We start from the raw sequence: 16,894 nt of genomic DNA, 5'->3' as shown, positions 1-16,894 counted from the left end.
GACAGTCAAGACAAGCACCAGTCAGTCTGCACTAGGCTTGTGAGCTGCTTGCTTCCCCCTTGCAGTAGTATTAGAACACAATAAAGCTAAAAAGAATAACTTTTGGTTCATTCATTCATTCATTGGATAGAGCACTGGGCCTGGAATCAGGAAGACCTGAGTTCAAATCCTGGCCTCAGACATGTCTTGCTGTGTGTGAAAATGGATACCTTGATTTGCTTGAATCTCCCAGTTATCCAGGTAACCATAACAACTGTAAGAGGACTGGCTGCATTGGCTAATACACCAACAATCCTTTTCAGAACCAAGAGTAAACCTAGCTGGACATGGAGGAATCAGTGACTGAAGCCAAAGACTTATCTTACTGCAGGATATTCAACTATGGATATATCCTGTTTATGGCCTTTTTGGAGACAACCTTATCTTCAGTGACTCCATTATCTTTGGAATAATCCTTTTTTTGAGAGATCTTCTTATCAAGACATCTTATAAGGCCTTGAACTGAACTGCTTATCACCAAGGATGTTGTCTGATTTGTGTATCAAAGGCCACATCCTTTACCCCTGGAATTCCTCACTCTTCCTCTGCTTGGGAATGGGACCCACTGTCATTCCTTTCTAAGCCCACCTTTCCCTCCAAATTCCTTACCTGCCTTTGTTTAAACTGTACAAAAACCCCATGCAATCTGTTACCTGGTGTCCTATTCAGCAATAGGCTGGATAGTACCCATGATCATGTTAAATTTTTTTCTTCCCTGCTTAATAAAACTTTTCTTTTAATTTCTTAGGCATTTGTCTTTCTCTGGTTTCCCTCCCTTTTGGGTAAAGGAAAGGATTCAAATCTCAAACACTGGCCTTTGCATTCTCCAGTCTTCCCCTTTGGAAAAAGAGAGACCTAAATTCTCTCAAGAGAACATTTGTGGGCAGCTAGGTGGCTCAGTGGATAGAGCACCGGGCCTGAATTTAGAAGGACCTGAGTTCAAATCCAGCCTCAGACACCTGACACTAGTTGTGTGACCCTGAGCAAGTCACTTAACCCCCACTGCCCCTCAAAAAACAAAAACAGAAGAAAAAAGAAAGAGAGCATTTGCTTTGATTTATACTGTGTGACCGTGGGTAAGTCACTTAGCCTCTATTTACTTCAGTTTTCTCATCTGTAAAATGGTTGTTGTTTGTTTTTTGGTTGAGCAATGAGGGTTAAGTGACTTGCCCAAGGTCACACAGCTAGTAAGTGTCAAGTGTCTGAGGCTAGATTTGAACTCAGGTTCCCCTGACTCCAGGGCCGGTGCTCTATCTACTGTACCACCTAGCTGCCCCCCTCATCTGTAAAATGGAACTAACAATAACACCCACCTCCCAGAGTTGCTGTGAAAGTCAAATGACATAATAATTAATAAGCACTTAGCACAGTGCCTAGCAAATTGTAGATGCTATATAAATGTAGTAAATAGTAGTGGTAGTGATAATAGTAATAGTAATAGTAAGGTGGTGATAGTAGTAGTGGTAGTGGTAATGGTAATGATAGTAGTGGTGGTGATGGTGGTGGTATATAAAGCCAATTACTTTTTATAATATATTATATTACTCTGCAAAGTTACATTTAAATTCCTCTAGCCTAAGACCATTAGCATAGCTATCTACAAACAGTCCTAAAAAAATCAAAGAAATAATTAGGAGTCAAAGTAATAAGGACTATTAGCTTTGACTTGAGTTAGACAGATAAACAAATTCCTAATCAATAAGGAACAAGTAACACTACTTTTCTTAGCCTTTCAAAGTCACCAAAGTACACTCTTCAAATAGTATTGCTAATAGCCCCCTCAACATATGCTGACAAATCAGCTGATTTTGAAAAGCCCAAAATATTTCCCTGGGTCTGTAAAAAATTTTCTGCAAATGGACCAGCAGCACACACTTGTCTATAAAGTGTAAGTTCTGGACCCACTTCATTAGGAACATCTGGTGAAGAACTTCCCCTAAGGAAGCAGGTCTGCAATTCTCTAATCTTAAAGAGATCCCTGAACACAGAGAGGTTAAGTGATTTACTTGAGGTGGCATATCCATTATAGATCAGAATAAGAACTTGAAGCCAAGTCTTTTTGACTCCAAGGCTGGTTCTGTCCACTAGACCACATGACCTGTCTTTGCCTATAGAAAGCCGACGAAAAACTATAAAACTTTGGTTATATCAATATGGCTACTCAGTCTACAAATGTAGGTTAACAAATCATCCATTTCTTAGTTGACTATTTCATGAGTTCCTTGGCCAAAAAAAGTCATTACCTAGTAGCCAACCTTCTAATGATGAAGGTCTAAGGATTTCACTAAACCAACAATCCATGAGTAGTAACCTGCCCCAATGGCTGGTTCCAGTTGGGCAATGCTCCTTCCTCCATTATTTCCTTCATTTCCCCCCTTTCTTCCTTTCCTCCTTCCTTTTCTCCTTTCTTCTTTCCCTCCTTTCACTCCTTCCCTCCTTCTTTCCTCCATTATCTCCTCCTTCTCTCCCTCTCTCCTGTCAATCCTATCCCTCTGTCCACACAGGGAATCATACCCTTACCTGCAGGTACTCTGCCCAAAGGAATATAAATTTTGATTGCTGCAACCTAGCAAGATAGCTGAGGGTTTATTGGCTAGATTTCATTTAAGGACCAGGACCTTAAACCCAAATCACTCTGGCTCTCACAGACTGGTCAACAATAGGTTCCAGTCCAAGCCTCACTTGGTCATTGTTGGGTCCTAATGGCTCAGAGTGATTGTAAATAGCAATTGTTTCTGTTTTGTCCAGAAACCCTGAGGGTCTTCCCCTTTCAAATTCATTTTTTTTAACTGGGTAAAATGGACCATTTTTTGTCACATTTCTTACCTAGCCTTAATCACTGAATGGGTGTTGCCTCAGACAAACTGAGACCTGAGAAAAACCTTAGCTTAAAAAAGCCAAACTCTTCCACTACATCTGGGGCCATCTCCAGTTGTCCTGATCTATATCTTACCACTGGACCCAGATGACCCTGGAGAGTGAGACTGATGACTTTGCACAACCCTGTCTCACTTAAATCCAATTCACTTGCAAGTCAAGACATCACCCTCCTGATGTCATTTGTTCTCTTCCAGAACAAAAGAAAAACAAAACAATCTCTGCCCAGCAATAAGAAGGAAACCCAGCAACAATAGGGTTGGAGCTGCCCCTTATCCCTCATTTATTGAAAAGAAATATAACCAATTTGATTAAAGACCTGAGCAAAGTGCTGCTTTAGAAGACATTAAAACGAGAGTGCAGCAAGCTTTATCCTTTGAATCCACATGGGTCCTGGTCACAAAAGAAACCCAAGCTAAGGAGGCAGGGGTAGTTGAAAGAAGGAATGGACTTCTTAAAAAGATAAAATACCTTGGCTTACTCATCCCCATACATTAAAAATGTACTATCTCAGCAAAGCACTAGCTGCTCTAACTCATCCTCAGCTCTCGATGAGTGGTTGCCCACCTCCGCAGAGACCCTTATCATTTATTATTATTGTTAACAAGACCTAATAACTCTAGCTTTCATTGATTAGACAACAATAGGCCCCAGCCCAAGCTTCATTTGGCCGTTGTTTGGCCTCTCGATGGCCCAGAGTGTGTGTAAATAGCAATTTTTTTATTTTGCCCAGAAATCTGGAGTCTCCCTGCTCTACCCCCCACCATTTATTTACTTATTTGTTTGTTTTTCCTCTTGACTAGGTAAAAGAGACCATTTTTTGCCTCACTTCCTACCTAATCTTATTCACTGAATGGGAGTTGCTTCAGACAAACTGAGACTTGGGAAAGATCTTAGCTTAAAAAGACCAAGGTCTCCCGCTGCATCCTGGGCCATTAGTCCAGATCTATATCTTGCCACTGGACCCAGATGGCTGTAGAGCAGAGAATGAGGCTGGTGAGTTTGCACAACCCTGCTTCACTTAAATTTAATTTACTGCAAGTTGTGAGAATGAAGGACAAACAACAATAATATCAAAACATTGGACAAGCCTCCATGAGGGACAAAGAGAGGCAAGGGGAGTCATATCCAATTTCAATTGTTATTAAGTCCAATTTTTTGTCCTGCACTCTTAAGTCAATAATGTCTGTATCCTTTGATGGTCTTAGTAAAGGTATAATTAGCAATATTGTAGTCTGAGGATATTCATTCTGAGCTGAATCTGGAACCTGAGGCCCCTCAGGGTGAATTCATTAGTTATTCCTGAAAAGAAAATTCCAATTTCCTCTTTATAATGAGGGATTTGGAAAAGAATGATAGGAAGACCTCTGTTTTCCTTCCATTAAAAGGTGCCCTCCTCCTACTCCCCCAGGGACCTCACAATTTATGATGTATAGATTGTGAGAAAAACTATAAACGGAGATATTGCAGCAGGTAAATGCAAATGAGCTTTAAATGTCTTTTAAGGCTATTGTTTTGTTCACGAATATAACCTCATACAAACTATATGAAAGCACACATGCACGAATGCTTTCATATACCACAAATATTTTATATATTTTGCGTCACTGGAGTTTTTCCACATGATTAAATTTTCCAGATAATTTCTTGTTTAACATTTAAGCAATTATCGGTTATTATCTTGGTGGGGAAAAAATTTTGAACATGTTGATTCTGATGAACTCAGAATAACTGTAATGACCAGTATCGGTCCCAGAGAACAGATGGTGAAACAAAATATTCTCTTTTCAGTAGAGATGTGGAAGACTACAGAATGCTATGCATGTTTTCAAATGCAACTGTTTTGTTACTCCACATTCCAGCTTTCATACCATAAGTGAACTAAGATTCTAACTTCAGATCTTCTGTGTACCTGATGATCCATACTATGGGAAGTGAGAATCAAGTCTTCTTTAAGAACTGTGTTGTTACACTTCTTTGTATGTTTAAGGAACTACTCAACCAGTATAGGTCCTAGAAGACTAGGTTTGAAGCTATACTGTGTTTATGGAGGTCATTACAAGATCTAGCCACATAGCAGATGTTTACTATTTTCACTATTTTTACTATTTTACTATTGACTATTATGTATTGTCTATTGTTTACTAGGTTTGTTTATTTTCTGATTGATTTTCTGCTGAGTAAAAACATTATATGCATTATTTCAGCATGTGTCTGTTTCTATGGAAACTTGCTACTATGAAAATCTTATTATCAGGGACAGGTAAGGTGACTATACACATCTAGTTTTACCTATCACACTACCATTATATCAAAGTTACATTCCTAGCATTTATTGAAATACAACATGGTGGGGCACCTAGGTGGCACAGTGGATAAAGTACTGGCCTTGGCTTCTGGAGGACCTGAGTTCAAGTCTGGCCTCAGACACTTGACCCTGGGCAAGTCACTTAATCCTCATTGCCCTGCAAAAAAAAAAAAAAAGAAATACAACATGGTGGGGGCTCAGAGCTAAGTTATAGTTGATAGTACTACAAAAACTCACATTCTTTAAAATGACTTAGTGCTACCCATAGAGAAGCAAATCTGAGGGACAGAAAGCCTCAAACTCTTTAGTAACCATAGAGACCACAATATCTAGTCAGCATTCCTACCCCAGCAGGTCATATACAAAACACCAAAGTGTCTCTTCTTTCAGGTGCACTAAAAGACCTCTCACCTCAATGGGGGGGGAAGGGAGAGGAAAAGCATTTACATAGTGCCTTCTGTGTACCAGGCACAGTGCTAAGTGCCTTTACAACCATTACCTCATTTGATGCTCACAACAATCCAACAATTGTTATTATTATTATTACCATCTTGCAATTGAAAAATCTGAGATAAACAGAATTTAAGTGACTGGCCCAGCATCACATAGCTAGTGTCTGAGTCTAGATATAAATTCAGGTTTTCTTGATTTCAGACATAGAACTTGATCCACTAAGCCACCGGCTGCCTCTAACTTCAACCAACTCTTCTTGTCCTATTTGCTCTGCAAGAATAACTAGGTGAACTGGACACAGGTTTAGGAGAGTGAATTTGACCTTTCTCAAGTAACTTGTTCAATATTACTGAGCATATAAGGAGCAGTCTTAGGACTCATGCCCATGTCTTTTACCTCCAAGTATACAAAGCAAAAGATATAAAATTTAACACTAGGAAGTAGCAGAAATTTACTTCAAAATGACATTGCCAGTAATATAAAAAAACATTATTCTAAATGCTGAATCACGTAGTACTCCTTTGTGGGCTGTAAGAAAAAAAAAATCAAATGAAACCAAATAGCATACCTTAATACACTTAATAATTATTCATTTTTTCAAGCATTAAAATTACAATTAGATTGTTAGAGATTGAAATTTAAAAAAAACACCTCTCCATTAAAACATAGATAAATGTTTAATTAAGTGTATGAGTATTACATTTACCACAAAAGGTGAGATTCAAATCAACATTATCTTCTTTAATTTGCATTAATTATTAAAAGACAACATAAAAAAAACTGAATGAAAGCTAGTTAGAGTTCAAGTGTTCCTGCAGTGAAACTAGTCAAGAATTATGCTTTGCCTTAAATCTGTTCTGGCTCTTAAAGATCTGAATATTGAGCATGCTTCAGTGAAAAGAACACTAACTTTAGAATTAAAGGACTGGGGTTCAGATCACTTATTACCTATATGACCTTGACACAGTCACTGAACTTTCCTGCACCTCATTTCCTCATCAGATTCAGAGTAAATTTCCTCAATTAGTTTCACCACAACAATGCTCTGACTGTTACTAGCTTTCATTCAACGTTTTATCTTGTCTTTTGACAGCATAATGAAGGGGTTCAACTAGATGGCCCCTGAGGTCTCTTCCAGATATATATCAGAGAACTAGTGCACTTTTACTACCACCTTCCAGAGAGTCCACTGGGGCATATTATCTCACTACTGTACATCTATTGTACACTTTTCAATAGGTATTTCCTTTCCTATTCAGGATATGCTTCTTTATGCCTGACCTACTACCTACTAGTTTACAGGATCTAGGATTCTGAATCTATTGAGCATTCATACCTGTTTTCCTTTCAGTGAAGGGATTAGATAAATAGAATATTTACAATTGTCACCATTCATCTAGTCTTCAATTCTGTTTCTTCTGAGTTATAATGCCTAATTAGATTTCTAGTCATCTCAGCTTTTTCAGCTCAGGTCTAGCTCCAAAGTCTACACAGTTATCCTTTCCACATTTCAGGGGCTTAGGGGTACAGCACCCCTGCAATCTAGAAAATCTGTATAAAATGTTTTGACCCTCCCTTTCTATCAGAGAAGACATCTGTTTTTTTTTCTTTTTCTTTTATGGGGTGTTTACAAGAAGATACTTACTGTAAAATTTGGGTTGATATTATATACTACTATAAATATATTTTATGAATTTCTGAGTTTCTAAACCTTTTCTGTGTTGTCTGAGGTTTCCACAAAGCTCCCCAAAAATTCCCATGTAATTTCTTTTTTGGGGAGGGGTTATTTATTTATTTAAAGTTTTGAGTTCCAAATTCTATCCCTCTCTTATTCCCTCCCTCCTTACCTTCCCCGCTCTGTGAGGTGGTAAGCAATCAGATATAGGTCCCATGTAATTTCTTATGCTGACCCATGAGATATATAGATATAGATATAGATATAGATATAGATATAGATATAGATATAGATATAGATATAAACCATGATGGGGAAAATCCCCACGTGGAAGGGAAAACTGTAACTAACTCTTTTTCTTCATATTCTTATTTAATCATGAGAACCTCTGACATCTTTGCTTCTTCATTTGTCACTCCTCATCAACTCCAGTTATCTCGAAAGCCAACCCTACCTATCTCCCTATATTCACAAAGAACATCTAGGGTTCTTTGATCTTTTCCAGATAATGACCTGATACCAAAACACTTAAATATATTAATATTTATAATTAAGAAAATTTAACACACCAATGCCTTCCCATTGCTCTTACTTGGGGAAGGAGGTTAAGTTCAGGGAGGCAAAATGTGCAGCAGGAAGAGTACTAAAACTGGAATTGGGAGACTTCATTTGAATACTGGTTCTGACATTTGTTAGATGTTTGAAAATTGACAAATCACTTAATTTCTATGAGCCTCAGTTTCTCTACTAATAAATAAGGATTCTATTTGTACTATCTGACTTACAGGGCTGTTTTAAGACATTTAAAGCAACATATAAATAAGAGGGATTATCATCATCATTATCATAGTTTCTTGGCGAAAAATTGCCTGAAACACTCTTTTTTCATTCATCATTCAAGGTCTAACTCAAATTTTATTCTTCTATGAAGCCCTCTTTGACTATTTCAGCCTTTAACTTCTTCCTTCTCTGATTTTAATGCACTTAGAATTACAGAATTTTAGCAGTAAAAGGAACCTTAAGGATCTCCTAGTATAGGTGATTTTCCAAATTCTTGCAGGGGCAGCAAATTCACCTTATAGTTGGTGGCACCTTCCTGTAAAACGTTGTTGAACAGAAAGGGATTTTATATTTCATATAGTCCAGCTTCCTTATTTTACAGATAAAAAAACCCTCAAGTCTGGGGGCAGCTAGGTGCAGTGGATAAAGCACCAGCCCTGGATCCAGTAGGACCTAAATTCAAATCCAGCCTCAGACATTTGACACTTACTAGTTGTGTGACCCTGGACAAGTCACTTAACCTTCACTGCCCCTCGCAAAAAAACAAACAAACTAAAGTCCAGTAAGATGCCCAGTGATACACAGATAGTAAGGAGGTGAGCCAACTCTGGGTCTGGCTCCAAATCAGCATCATTTTTTACTATGTTCTAGGACTGTGGTGAGGAACTAAAGAGATGATATATGTAAAATAGTTTGTAAATCTTAAAGTACCATAGAAATAATGTTTATCATCACTAGTATTGTAAAATAAGCAGTTAAGATTATATAGCTCTTTTCAAAAAGTGTTCCACAGAAACCTAGGCTTTTGTAAAGTAATCCAACTGTTTCATTTCAAATGTAGATCAGCTAAAGAGGACAGTGATTCAGTGTTTGATGCTTTATTATACATTTCAAGAAGTTTTTAAATACAGAAAGGATATCGATCACTCCATAAGCCTGTAACTAGATTGTTGATGTGTCAGTCTATCATGAACGAAATAGCCCTGTGTAATGGTGCTTACTCAGAAAAGCAGCAGCAAAATCAATGTCTCCTTAAATCTTTTCCCCTATAGAAAAACTGCTGTCCTCATTTCAAAATTTTTAATATGCAAATGAGAAGGGACAGTTTTATTCAAGATATTGGAAGGAGAACAGCTGCTCCTCAGGCTTAGGTCTTCACTCAACCCTCCTCCCAAAGGGGGCTGTTAAAACACGGTTCCTGCTGTTTATGGCTGAGTAAATGGTTGCTCTGGGTCAGCATAGAATTAGGTACTTACTGGTCTATAAAATGACCCCTCTGGCTGCATTTTTTATCTTGCTTCTATCAGAAAACTGTCACAGGGGTGCAACAAAATATGCCTCAGTGAAAAAGAGAAATTATGACAAATTCTAGAGAGAAATAGGCATTTTTCTAAATGGAAAATATCAAACCTCTGGGTGACACTTGATCCTGATATTACTAATATTATGTTTAAAAATAGCCTCTTCGATATCCTCAGTTTCATGATATGTAGAATTGCACTCCCATAATAACTGACATTTAGGGAGCATTTAATGGCTTTATAGAACACTTTCTTTACAACAGCCCTGTGAGGAAAGGAAGTGTTATTATCACCTACCTCTTACAGATACTAATAACAGTTCACATTTATATAAGAGCTAAAAGGTTTACAAAGCTTTTACATACATTATCTCATCTGATTCTCAATATAATCAATCTGTCACATAGATGCTATTGTCAATCCTGTTACACAGGAAAGGGAAACTGACGCTCAGAGAGGTTCAGTCACTTGTCTGTGCTCACACAGCTAGTAAGCAGCAAAGGTAGAATTTAATGTCAGATCTTCTTGACTCCAAGTCAATTACTTTAGTCACTATGTCAGACTAGGAAAAAAGAAGCCCGGAATAATTATTTGCTTTACTCAGCTAATGAGTATGATTAGAAATTATTACTTTCCTAACTCTATTACAACAAATCAGTTCACATGTATTAAGCTTGCCAGCTCTGTTTCAGGCCTTGTGCTAGAATTGTGAATCAAAGGAATAATGCCCACCCTCAAAAAGCTTATATGCTCAACCAAGAGGAGGTCTTCTCTTACTCCAGTGGGACAGTCACCAAGGAGATCTGTTCCCTGGCCATATATTCCTCTCCTAATAAATCTCTTTTATTTTTAAAAATTTTTTAATTTAAAAAAAATTTAAAAGAAGCTTATATCCTACTATGGGAAAAAGAACCTATGAGTATGTGTAAATACAAAATCTGAGAAAAAAGAACATACTAAAAACTAGGAGGATGAAGAAAGGTGTCCAATAACAGAGGGTATTCGAGCTTGAAGAAAGCTTAAGAATTCCAGAGATGAGGAAAGAGTGGATTCTCTTGGGGGTGTGGGTGGGGTATCTATGCAAAGGGATAAAAGGGAAGATGGAATTTTGTTGTTGGTGTTTAGTTGCGTCTGACTCTCTGTTACCCCATCTGGAGTTTTCTTGGCAAAGATACTAGAGTAGTGTGCTATTCCCTTCTCCTGCTCATTTTACAGATGAAGAAACTGAGGCAAACAGGATTAAGCAATTTGCCCAGGGTCACATAGCTAGCTAGTTTCTGAGTTCACATTTGAACTCAGGTCCTCATGACTCCAGGGTAGGCACTCTATCTAATACCACGGAGGTCTGTGGGGTGAGTGAGTACTCAATGTGAAAGTAGTCTGGAAAGGTAGGCTGGAGTCAAACTATGAAGGGTTTAGCTGCCAAGGTGAGTATTTTGTTGAATCTTCCAATATATTACACTACCTCTTCAGAGAATACCAGCTTTTCCTAACAGATTTGGAATTCAATTCAGTGCTAAGCATGAGAAGGGTCAATTAGTCTCAAACTACTTGATTGAAACTATTCTTATCATAAGATTATAAATTTCTTTAGAAAGAACCCTAAGGGTCACAAGTCCAACCCCTTCATTTTGCAGATGAGGAAACTGAGGCCCAATGACCAAAAGATAACTGTCTGACATGATATTGATATAGATATAGATATATACATATATACATATATTTTTTTTCCAGAGCAATGAGGGTTAAGTGACTTGCCCAGGGTCACACAGCTAGTATATGTCAAGTGTCTGAGGCTGGATTTGAACTCAGGTCCTCCTGAATCCAAGGCCAGTACTTTATCCACTGCGCCACCTAGCTGCCCCCTGACACATGATTTTTACCCAGATGTTCCTGACTACAAGTCCAGCGCTCTAACCATTACACCTCACTACTTCATTCATTATGAGGTTTATTCATTATTTACACTTTTGAGACTAAAACCATGCTGCTTTGATAAGGAATTGTTTGTCTTAAGTTACTAGTATGCTCCAACTCTAGGTCTTAAAGAAAAGGTCAACATTTTTGCTGTTGTTTTAATCTAATGAGCAGAATCCTGAAAAATATTAGTTGTTTCTTCATTGAAATAAGTTCTTTTGGATTAATTTTGTTGAGAAATGCTGTTTAAGAAGCAATGCATCCAAAATTAGAAGGGAGGCAAAAAGCTGGGAAACAATTTTTGTGGCCAGTACTTCTGATAAAGGCCTTATCTCTAAAATATATAGGGAACTAAATCAAATTTATAAGAATCCAAGTCATTCCCCAATTGAGAAATGGTCAAAGGATATGAACAGGCAGTTTTCTGATGAAGAAACCAAAGCTATCTATTCCCATATGAAAAAATGCTCTAAATCTCTAATGATTAGAGAGATGCAAATTAAAACAACCCTGAGGTACCACCTGACACCTATCAGATTGGCTAAAATGACAAAAAAGGAAAATAATAAATGTTGGAGAAGCTGTAGGAAAATTGGAACACTAATGCATTGTTGGTGGAGCTGTGAACTGATCCAACCATTCTGGAGAGCAATTTGGAATTATGCCCAAAGGGCGATAAAGCTGTGCATACCCTTTGACCCAGCAATACCACTTTTGGGTCTTTTCCCCAAAGAAATCATGGAAGGGGGAAAGGGACCCACATGTACAAAAATATTTATAGCTGCTCTTTATGCGGTGGCAAGGAATTGGAAGTTGAGGGGGTGCCCATCAATTGGGGAATGGCTGGACAAGTTGTGGTATATGAATACGATGGAATACTATTGTGCTGTAAGAAATGATGAGCAGGAGGAGTTCAGAGAAACCTGGAGGGTCTTGCATGAGCTGATGATGAGTGAGATGAGCAGAACCAGAAGAACATTGTACACAGTATCATCAACATTGAGTGTTGATCTACTGTGATGGACTATATTCTTCTCACCAATGTAATGGTACAGAAGAGTTCCAGGGAACTCATGATGGAAGAGGATCTCCAAATACAAGAAAAAAAAAAAAAGAACTGCGGAGTATAGATGCTGAATGAACCATACTATTTCTTTTGTTTTTGGTGCTGTTGTTTTTTACTATTTTGAGGTTTTTCAAAAGTGCTCTGATTTTTTCTCTTATAACATGACTAATGCAGAAATAGGATTAATGTTATTATGTGTATATATATATATAACCTACATCAGATTACATGCTGTCTAGGAGAGGGAGAAGGGAGGGGAGGGAGGGAGAAAAATCTGAAATTGTAAAGCTTGTATAAACAAAAGATGAGAACTATCTTTACATGTAATGGAAAAAATAATAAAATACTTTATTAATTTTTAACAAAAAGAGAAATGCTGTTTATAAGATGCACAAGAGAAATGAAACAAAAAGATCACTTAAAAAGTTGTTTCTTTAACATCTTGAGTATTTACTACGACTACCTAAACTTAGCCTGCCCGTTTTAGCTGTAATGGGTAAGAGTGGAGGAAATAGCTGTCCTATATCTGATCTACTTTGTATATTGAGTCCTTTTTGTTTTAAGAGTCTCCGTTAATTTTCTAGAGAGAAACTTAAACAGGGGTCATTTCGAAACTTTGCTTCAGAGATTTTCCCTGTAGTTTCATTCTGGGGTCTGGGCATAATAAACCGGAGAGTGAGAGAAAAGTCTGATCCCTTTTCTTTGGGGTCAGCCTCTCCAAAGATCGAACCCCGTCGGTCTGAGCTCACAGCTGGGCCGGCCCCTGAGTGGGAAGAAGGCATCCCCCTAACAGACAAAGCGACAGAACTACAGGATTTCATTCTTAGGTTCCCTAAGTATCTCTTTTGTCTCATCTCGGGTTCTTTTGATTTCTTTAATCCTTTTCAATTTACCCAAGCATTCTTTGTTTATCCAACACATCTCCCTAATCCATCAATCTAACCAGAGTAATACACAGGATCAAAAGGGACTAAATGTGCACATTTTTGAACTTATTTTTATATCATGTACATCTACTTGTTTCATTTACTGAGAAAATCTTAATTTTTAAAACAAACAGACCCTTTCAAGTGTATTAGGTTTTCTCAGCCCAAGACAGGGGTAGGCAGTGTTGAAGGACAGCAGTTCGTTACAGAAGTCATTGCTTCCCAAGAAAAGGAATCAATTTAATGCTGGCATGGTTCAACCCAGGGATGGGGGGGGGGGGGTGAGAGGGAGGTGCGAATAGCAAGGACCCAGAACTGAGAATGAAAAATTCTTCCCTAGCAAGAAGCCAATAGGTCATTCGGGATTATTGCCCGGTTCAGTCCCTACAGAATCCAAACACAGGAGTAGTGAGTGCTCTTATCATCTCAAAAATAAAAATAAAAACGTCAATGAAATTTATCGAAACCGTGAAAATTGGGCATTTCCATCCCACTGGTAAGTTTGTCAAAAGACCCTCAAGCGTGGGGAGGAGAGGAAGGAGATGATGGGGATCCCTGACTTAAACGCATTGGGGAAAAGCCTTCTATGAGTTTCGTGTTCCTGCATTTTTCTCCATCCCTATGTCTTCGGGACTATTGATCTGAAAGGGCTGTTGCGTCCAGGAGACCTGGCGAAGGGACCGCCTCCGGACTTTGCAACAGAACCCGCCACCTGCCTTTTTTTCTCTTCACCCCCGACATGCTCCCACCCCCTTCCTTTGTAAGTCACGGATACAGTTAAGAGTTGCGGCACGCGGAGTATGGTTCTCCCCAGCCGGGCTCTTTGCTCCATCCCTTCTGGCCCAGGATCCCCCAGCTGGCTCCTATACGGGACTCACCCAACTTGCACTCGCCATCGTGCGCCTTGTGGACCCGCTCGTGGCCGGCCCTCACCGAGATCCAGCTGTGCAGGTGCAGGGCGCACACGCTCTGGTAGGAACGCCCGTCCGACCCGCACACGGCTCCGTCCTCCTTGCACACACACAGCCCCGTGCCCTCCAACTCCTCGGGCAGCGGTTCCTGGGACGCGGCAGCCCCCAGCACCTCCCGGGACTGGCTCACGCAGACTAGTCCCGGGCCGCAGCGGGCTTGGCGCCTCCGCCCCGCACCAGCTCTGCCTCCGCACAGCTCGCCCTCGGCGCCCAGGCACTGCTCGCAGCATCCGCAGTCGTCCCGCACGGAGAGCTCGGGAGCCTTGCATCGCACGGGCTCGCAGCTCTCCGGGACGCACTGACCGCACTCACTAGTGTTGCCGCTGTCGCTTGCCCCTGTCAAGCGGTGGGACCAGAGACACAGGAGTAGCGAAAGCAGCAGGAGCGGGGGCAAAGCGAAACGGGGCATGGTGGGGCCCGGAGGGTAAAGGAAGAGCAAGAAAGAGCGGCTGGCTTGGAAGGAGGCACTCTGCTTTGACTGCTTCGGAATAGACAGTAGCAGCTGGGTGACGGCGGTGCTGGAGACACACCCAATTCCTGGGCCGGGGGCGGGGAAGGAGCTGGCAGCCCGGGACCAGCCCCAACTCTCCAGAGCAAAAGCTATTGGGACTGGAACAAAGTCAGAACACAGAAAGGGGGCATCACATTGATCGGTGTCAGGCTGTGCTACGTCTTACATTTGTCTATTCTCTCAAATGTGAAATATGGGTCACAGAATTTTTTTTAGGGTGGAAAGGAACTTTCGAGTGTTCCAACCCTCTCGTTTTACAAATGTGGATATTGGGGTCAGGGACTTGATCCAAGTCACATAGCTAGTAGGACAAAGAGCTGGAAATGGACCAGTTTGACTCCAGAGCTGGTGTTCCTTACACCACACCATGCTGTCTCCTTAAGGTTTCTGTCACATTCTAATATGCCAGCATCGGGAACCTTCTGGCATGACAAACCCTTCTGTTTCAGTTGTTTTAAGAGAAGTTGAGGAATTCTTCCCATAATGTGATCAAAACAGCTTTTTAAAAAATGTTGAAGTAACAACTAAGTGCCTACTGTGAAAAATAATTGGACTAGGAAGTAGGAGAGGCTGTGGTCATGGAGCACCCAATCTAGAGAGAAGACAAACAAAAATAACTATCATACAAAATATTATATGATCAGTACTCTAGAAAAACGTAAAGCAAAGAGAGCCATTCCCCAATTGATAGATGATCAAAAGACTTGAAGTTTTCAGATGAAATAATCAAAGCCACCTATAGCCATAGAAAAAATCCTCTAATTCACTATTGATTGGAGGGATTCAGGTCAAAACAATTCTGGGTTCTACCTCACACCTATTGGATTGGATAATAGAACAGCAGAGGAAAATGACAAATGTTGTGGGGGATATGGGGAAAATGAGACATTAATACACTCTTGGTAAAGTTGTAAACTGATTCAAACATTATGTAGAACAATTTGAAACCATGGCCAAAGGGCTATAAAAGCATGCATACTCTTCAACTTAGCAATACCACTATTAGGCTGGTACCCTAAAAGACCTTTTTTTAAAAAGTTGAATTCAAAATTTGGGTCATGCCCATCAGTTGGGGAATGGCTGAACATATTGTGGGATGAGACTAGGATGGAACACTATTGTGCCATAAGAAATGATGAGCAGGATGCTATCAGAAGGACATGAAAAATGCAATCCATCTATAGAGAAAGAACTAATGGTATCTGAATACAGATTGAAACATAATTTTTTTTGTTAGTTCTAATGTGGAAATGTTTTGCATGACTGCACATGTATAACCCTGAATTGCTTGAGTTCTTAAGGAGGGGTGGTGAGGGAGGGAGGAAAAGAATTTGGAACACAAAGTGGTTTTTTTTTTAATCGATGTGTAAAGTGTAAAGCAAAGTGTCAATGTGAAGTCTAAAGGCCAAAGGAGATTATTACATTTGTGTATTTCATGATGGTTACTAAAAAGGAAGAGGAAGGGGGAAAAACAACTTTTATAAATTCACTAAGCTAGCTAAGTAGAAAATACCATTTTGTTTTTGTTTCCTTGGTTTCAACCATGACTGACTCTTCCTGCCCCCGTTTGGGGTTTTCTTGGCAAAGATACTGGAGTGGTTTACCATTTCCTTCTCCAGCTCATTTTACAGATGAGGAAACTGAGGTAAACAGGCTTAAGTGACTTGCCCAGGCTGACACAGCTAGAAGTGTGAACTGGCTTTGAACTCAGGTCTCCCTGACTCCAGGCCAGGCACTCTTTCCACTATGCTACCCAGCTACCCCAAAGAGAATATCTACAGAACAGCAAAAATAGCAGTATACCCAGAAGTTCAGACTGAAATAAAGTCTAATGAGGGAGCCAATAACAAAGCAGATGACTTCAGGAAGCTATATAAATGCACAAAATGTGATTAACAGCAAAGTGAATTAGAAATCCTACAGGAAGAAAAATCAAGAAAACTTGGTGAGATGAGACCAATTGTTGGAATATAACTCTGGAAACATAAAACTTATTCAAATAGAACAGGAAAGGTTAAAACAGGGAAGGTGAATAGCATCTACATTTTAAAAAAAACACCACAGTTATGT

At 39.6% G+C, this 16,894-nt stretch overlaps 1 protein-coding gene across 1 annotated transcript in view; it reads right to left on the bottom strand.

The window, feature by feature from the left end:
- Positions 1 to 14,926, bottom strand: part of IGFBPL1 (insulin like growth factor binding protein like 1) — a 61,622-nt gene extending 46,696 nt beyond the window's left edge. Inside the window, exon 1 of the mRNA XM_043974874.1 lies at positions 14,221 to 14,926. Within this exon, the coding sequence (XP_043830809.1) occupies positions 14,221 to 14,722 (502 nt within the window). The 5' untranslated portion in view covers positions 14,723 to 14,926. The remainder of the gene's footprint in view (positions 1 to 14,220) is intronic.
- Positions 14,927 to 16,894: the final 1,968 nt, after the last annotated feature.

This window comes from Dromiciops gliroides, chromosome 1 (genome assembly GCF_019393635.1).
Source record: "Dromiciops gliroides isolate mDroGli1 chromosome 1, mDroGli1.pri, whole genome shotgun sequence".
Lineage (NCBI taxonomy): Eukaryota > Metazoa > Chordata > Mammalia > Microbiotheria > Microbiotheriidae > Dromiciops > Dromiciops gliroides.
The sequence above is the reverse complement of the archived record's forward strand: the minus strand, read 5'-3'. Positions and strand labels throughout refer to the sequence as shown.